The sequence below is a fragment of the Orbicella faveolata genome, unplaced genomic scaffold (assembly GCF_042242905.1).
Source record: "Orbicella faveolata isolate gen_17 unplaced genomic scaffold, um_ofav_v1 contig_14, whole genome shotgun sequence".
In the NCBI taxonomy this organism is placed as follows: domain Eukaryota; kingdom Metazoa; phylum Cnidaria; class Anthozoa; order Scleractinia; family Merulinidae; genus Orbicella; species Orbicella faveolata.
Genome location: NW_028301541.1, coordinates 16,960,217 through 16,966,812, shown reverse-complemented (window position 1 = coordinate 16,966,812; position 6,596 = coordinate 16,960,217). Strand labels below are relative to the sequence as shown.

Here is a 6,596-nt window from a genome sequence, read left to right as displayed (position 1 = left end):
TAAAGCACTAAGGCACTGTAAAAATAAATAAATAAATAATAATAATAATAATAGTAATAATAATAATAATAATAATAACAATGTTATGAAAAAGGAATTAACGCCACCTCTTCAAATAAGCGAGCTCGTTTAAACTACCAAATGTAGATAGCGCTCCTGGCGCTAAATTGAAGAATTGCAATAACCTTCCTGCCAGATCTATGAAAGTTAATACCGATGTTAAGTTGCACACCCTGTGAAGGATTCCCCTCTCTTGCTGGTCAGAGAAAGAGAGGAGAATTGCTGTCTCGCAAGGCAGTTTAAAGTGCTAACATATAAAAAAAAAGCAGCATTAAAAGAAGAAATGTTTTACATTTTTTGATCGCTCCAAAGACGATGTCCCTGACGTTGACAAACTTGATTTCCTGTGGACCCAGTGGAGCTTGTACAGCCACAGCATATCATTCCCTTAAGCTTTTCTCGGAAGGTTTTGTTAACCAGAGCGTACACAAATGGGTTGACGGCGGAACTGAACAGTACTAGCATATGAATAACAGCGTATGCGAGTTCACTGACACTGAGGGATGTGTAGGAGTCTAAGGTGTGCGCAATTACTTCAGGGGCCCAACAGATTCCAAATATGGCAGTGACAGTCACCCCCATCAAAGTGACTCGCTTCCGCACTCTTAGGACGCTCTGTGTGCAGAGAGAGACATAAATCCGATTTAGATAGTAACAAATGAGTTGTCAAGAAAGGTCCTGCAAACAGAATATGTATCCTTAACGGTGTCACAAGCATACATTCAGCCAGAGAAACAGACGGACAGACAGACAGACAAGCATGCAAACTTCATTTACTCTCCAATTTATACAGAATAGCATTTCTTCTACCTAATGTTACAAATTCAAATAATAGAAGAAGAATTAGAACAGAGCCGACAAATTTATTTAAGTTAATTTGAGAATGGTGTTGAAATCTGTAACAGCTCGATATTGATTTGGAAGTGCGGTCCTGGACTAGCTAGAAACCTGGCAACTGAACTAACGGCAATAAAGTCTTCAGTAGCTGATATTTTTGGCAAGGTGAAAATATCAGTTTCTCTTAAAGTGCTACCATGATGAAATTCTCGATATCCATTTTTTTTTACATTTTCGTACACAATAGGCCCTTTGCACGATCCGGTCACATGGTACAAAATCGCACATGCTGGTGAGCAAGTTGCACAGTGGGACTTCCAAAACAATGCAACTCGTACTAGTTCAACTGGACCTGCCTTTGTTTTGGAAGTCCCACTGCGGAACTTGCTCACCAGCATGTGCGATTTTGTACCATAAGACCGGATCGAGCAAAGGGCCTATAGGTCTTTCCTATTTCAGTCTATTACAGACAGTAAAACCCACGGTTTTTGGGCCTTTATTTCAGAGAATTTACGGCCGCCATTAATCTTCCTTGTTCCAAGTCTTGGTTGAGAATTTCAGAAAATGATGTCATTTTCTCAAAAATACTGGACGGGTTGAAATTGTAATAAAAGTTAATGTCGGAAATTGCACGCATATATGAACCAAAGTTTTTGTTATTCTTTGTGCGAATTGCTGTACTTATTGTTCGTATAATTTCAAACCGTGTGGTACTTTTGAGAAAATGACCTCATTTTCTCCAATTCTCAACCAAGACTTGGAACAAGGAAAATTAATGGCGGCCGTAAATTCTCGGATATAAAGGTTCAAATAACATGAGTTCTAATGCTCGTAATAAGTTGAAGTTTACCAAGATATCTAGGAAAGACCTATTGTGTACGAAAATGTAAAAAAATGGGTATCGAGAATTTGATCATATTGGTACTTTAAGGGAATATTTGCTGGATCACAGACTTAACAAACCTTTTAAGTATTAACAGTATTTACAAACGTGAAGACATTTTAAAACACAGAAAGAATAATATTTGGCTTGCGACTGTTTGTATTGGTAACTGCATGGTGGAGAGTTATAATAACGCTAGAATGTTATGTTCGGAACACATAACACCAGAATATGATCGAATAAACTTAGCTACATAGAAGTTTCAATCATGAACGTTAATTTGCATACTTCAGTAATTATCGTAAGGAAAACGAAAGAAAAATGTTCACGTATTCAACTTCTTTGTTAATCCGTACTTACCATCTGTTGGAAGGCGAGTTGATTCTCAGGATCACGTTTAAACCACAGGGTGTACACGATTCTGGAATACAACCCAGCCATCAGTATCATGGCCGCAACTACAATGACCGACCAGAGCAAAAAAGAGGCTTTTTGCAGCCATGCTTTACCCATCCGCACACAGGCATTATCTTTTACGTTTAAGCCCGTGATATCCGGTATGAAGAATATTAAAGCGAAGATCCAAGAACCAGGAATGATCACCTGAAATAGGAAAGCATAAAACAGACGACTATTTAAGGTAATTCCATCGAAATAGAACTCACAATAGATTTTCTTCCAAACTTTACCTGTTGACTTCTTATATCAAGAGAACGTAAAATTTGAAATAAAAAAGAAGGGGTCCCCATATTCGTTTTGGAGCAGGAAGACCTTCAATAAACCCCATCACTCCTGAAGTTATTTGCTTTTGCTTTCAGAAACGTTTAGATTTGAACCATTCACCTTACACTTTAAGAGAGCAGAAAAAAAGAGAGAAAGTTAAGGGAGAAATACAACAATGGATGTATTGTATAAATGTTAAGGAGCAATTTGATGTGCGTTTCATGATAAGGGCACTCATTTTTAGTCGACAGGGATACAATATGTTCCAAGCACGCATTGTTCTGAGGCCACATATTATCTTTTACGAGTGCTAGCCATGCTCTCGTTTTCTGTGATAATTTTTTACCCTGCGATAGAAATTGGTCCATATTCACTGTATAGAAAAAAGGTGATCTCTGCATTCAAACTAAATAATAAAATCGTTAGGTAACGGTACTAGTTTCCGAGAAAAAAATTGATGATTTGTCTCTCGCAAGCCAAGCCGTTTAGAAAAAGCCACCATTTTGTATATGCTGTGTATGTGCACGCGCTCGTGAGAGCGCGCTAATGACGCAAAAATCGTGCGCAGTAGGGATGCGCAATGCAATTCTGAGGAATCACCTTAAGGTGGCTCCCTATAGTTTCACGATTGTGCGCGGGCATAGGACAAAAGCTCAAGTAATCTACACGCGCCCAAAGGAAAACGTCAGTGTTTTTCGATTTTTGTGACGTCAACATGAGCACTAAAAGCAAACTGACAGTTAATTTTCTCTTGTTTCTTTCGGTGATTTTTTTTTTAAATTTGGCTCAGTTGTAACCACATACAAGTTCTTTAAAATAGCCTATTTTTGTTAAAATCTGTCAGAGCTAATCTAATATTTTAAAAGAATGACAAATTACAGAATATTGGAAAAACCGTCTGAACAACCTTGCCTTTTTACCGATTCACAATGTCTGGCAATATCATTTCCATGAAGTGGCAAAGTATGAAAAAAATTCACCGAAGGAAAGTATAAATATTTTAAGAGTTTAGGCCAAAATGAGAAATGTATCTGTCTGTCATTAGATGACATGTTGCTATGGCAGCGGCCTTAAACCAAAAATTGACAACCAAAAAATAAGCCTTATTTTTTAACATTACTCATACTGGTAAATCTCTGCATGGAAAACTTTAAGAGAAATTCGCTAAGTTTCCTTTTCTAACTCGCGCTCTACAGGGAGAGTGTTCGTAAAAAAGCTAGGGAACCACCTTAAACCTGTCAACGCATCAAACTATTTTTCAGGGATGAGTTTCAACGAATAGCAATACGCCTCACACTGGTAACGAGTTATATCAGTAGGTCTGGTTTGATATCTTCTTAAAACATTTCATCGCAGATAAAGGATTCTTATAGTCAGCTAGCTATTATTTGTGCCCTTGTTTGTCCCGTGCATCGGCCCAATCCTTACCGGAAAATTTCGACACCTTTTCCACTTAAAGTGCCTTCTTTGCACCTGAAAGCGGGCAAAACCTTTCGTGCTTCTTTGACGACATCAATAATGTAAGCTAACAATTTGCTAACGCAACTGAAAAACTGGAACTGCGCGCGGAAAATTCGACACAAGTCTTGTGATAATAGAGGGCTTTAAATTGGATTACGAGTACGAGATTGAGTACGAGTTCGATTTTCGATTTTTAAATCAGTGACGTTTCCGGAGTCCTCGCTGTTCATGCTGGTTGTAGGTAAAGAGGGTAGCTCATGGGATGAAATGGGTATGTGTCGTGATAATGTGAAGCCTGAAAACTAGAATTGAAAAGTCGTTCTCGTATTCGATCTCGTACTCGTACTCAAATCTTAAGTCCCCTAATCTCATAAACAACAACTTGACTATGCGCTCTTGTCACGTGAGTGTTATTTTAAGTTTAGTTTATGCGACAACTGAGTACCAACTTGATGACAGGTATCAAGTAGAGGTTATTAATACAACTTGAAGTCGTTTTTTATTCATAGCTTTGTTCAAAATCAATATTTTCCCCTATAATTATTCTATATATTAAGCTCAATGAGATCTATCTGAAAAACCGGAAATATATTTTTCCTTAAATTGTCAAGTATTTGTTATACCGATTTAACCATCAAAAATATGTTATGATGTAAGATGAAAACTGATACGAAGGTATCACAGAATGGTCCGAATTTAAGAGCACCTAAACACGCCAATGATTGAATTTGTTTAGTGATTTCTTATTTCTTTAAAGGTGAGGGGCCCTATACGGTAGAAAACAAAGAAATCACTTTTTTTTTTTTCACGGACTTAGGAGGCGGTAGTACAACTATTCCAAGTTTTTGTAGCCAATCAGAATGCGTGAAGAACACTATCCACTCGTTTGGCATATACTAATAGTAATTATTATACATTGTAGTCACCATCTGTCTTCTCATTGGCTAGAAGCCTGAGGTTAATTCTAGGAAACAGCGCGACCTACAGATTATTCACTATTCTGTTAGCGGATTAGTAAATAATTGGTAGGTTGCGCGTGCAATGCATGATTTCCAAGAGCAACGTCAAGTTTACGTAAGAACATGGCTTGTTGAAAATTGAATAAACTGTGCTCAGTGCGTTTGTCGGTATTTTCTTTAAAACAATGTATAGTAAAACATTTATGAGATTAGGTTTGTGTGATATCCGAAATAATCAAGGTCTCGGTTAGTGTTATCAGCCTCAGCCTTCGGCTTCGGCTGATAACACTTACCTCGACCTTGATTATTCCAGATATTACAAAAACCTCATCCAATAATTGTTTATAACTGAAGTTTTCTTAATCGAAAGAAATGTTCTAGCTGCTTTATAGACTGCGAAAATGTCTTCTTATGTTACGGTAAAAAACAAAGAAAGCATTTCGCTTATAGACCCTTTTCATAAAGGCCTACGTAAGCGGAGTATAAACAGCCAATCGCAATACGTGAAAAAAGTTATCCACTAGTTTGGAATATACTAAGAGCAACAATTAAACTTTGTCAGTGACGCACCTTCAGTTTACGCTTGGTAAGTTTGCCCACGTTGCTGGCAGGATAGATTACCGCAAAATATCGTTCAGCGGCAATTGCAACCAAAGTGACCACCGAGGAGGATCCAGCAGTCCATGCCAAGCCTCCACCCGTCACTAATTTGCAGAAAACTGTACCAAATGTTCCCCCTGGGTGAGTGGGGGTGATCTTGAAGAATGTCTCCGGTGTAACAAAGGTCGCAAACAGGGCATCCGCTAAAGCCAGGTTCACAAGTAAATAGTTGAAGGGAGTCCTGTGGAATATCATAAATCAAGAGAGGACGAAGGGTAAGATATTTAGCTCTTCTAATAGACCTTATTACAACGGTAATCCCTTTTACATTATTTTTAGACGACGTCAGGCTTCGGAAACCTCAGGAGGGCCTAGAGAAAGGCAGTCCCCTCAACTGGACGGCACAAGCGGCTTCACATTAGTTTTCATCCTCCACGAAAACTTCCATGTTACGCGCGTAGTGAAATTAATCAGAATTAGGTTCCATGTCTAAAAATAACTTGAGAGGGATTACCTTAAAAATAAGGCCTTTATCAAGGACTTACTCTCTTACTCTTTATCCTCTCTTGCATAGCTTCAGAAGAATGGCTGAACAAGATAGGAGCATGGCTATATTATCTACATTGCGACGTTAGAAATATTGCTTGGAGTGTAAATGCCCCAATGGACTTTTGTCTGAAGGAAATAACTAATTTTACCATTCCCGAAAGCGTTGTGACGATGTTAAGTTAAAAAAAAAAAATAAAACGGCTGAGTTACCTGAGTTGTAATTCTTATACTCCGATGTAAATTTGAATACGTCAACTTATAATTGAAGAACTTTCAAAAATCTCTTTATAGTTCTCTCAAACGTTCTCTCATGTTCACATCAGACTATGTAAATCACAAGCCAGCACTTTTCTATTTCCGTTCACTGTTATATAAAGTTGTTAAAGTTGTTTTGTAAGCCTTCAGTAGTATTTTAAATTAACTTTGATAATTTAAGTATTTTAGTTTCAACATACCTCATGTCTCGATGTTTCTTTATGATCGCACAAACGAGGCAATTTCCAACGATGTTTATCACGACGAGT

General features: G+C 37.8%; 1 protein-coding gene across 1 annotated transcript; it reads right to left on the bottom strand.

Annotated features, from left to right (window-relative positions):
• LOC149114282 (pyroglutamylated RF-amide peptide receptor-like) lies at positions 1-5,800 on the bottom strand. The gene is made up of 3 exons (XM_089286770.1): positions 5,494-5,800; positions 2,141-2,383; positions 1-675 (listed from the first exon to the last, which is right to left on the bottom strand). The coding sequence occupies exons 1-3, from the start codon at positions 5,776-5,778 to the stop codon at positions 349-351; spliced, it is 855 nt and encodes a 284-aa protein (XP_089142896.1). The 5' UTR covers positions 5,779-5,800; the 3' UTR covers positions 1-348.
• Positions 5,801-6,596: the final 796 nt, after the last annotated feature.

Coding starts and splice junctions, on each gene's coding strand:
- LOC149114282 (XM_089286770.1), bottom strand. CDS start 5,778: ATGATATTCCACAGGACTCCCTTCAACTATTTACTTGTGAACCTGGCT. Junction 2,384..5,493: donor TTACCAAGCGTAAACTGAAG/GTGCGTCACTGA, acceptor TTCCTATTTCAG/GTGATCATTCCTGGTTCTTG. Junction 676..2,140: donor AACTCGCCTTCCAACAGATG/GTAAGTACGGAT, acceptor CTCTGCACACAG/AGCGTCCTAAGAGTGCGGAA.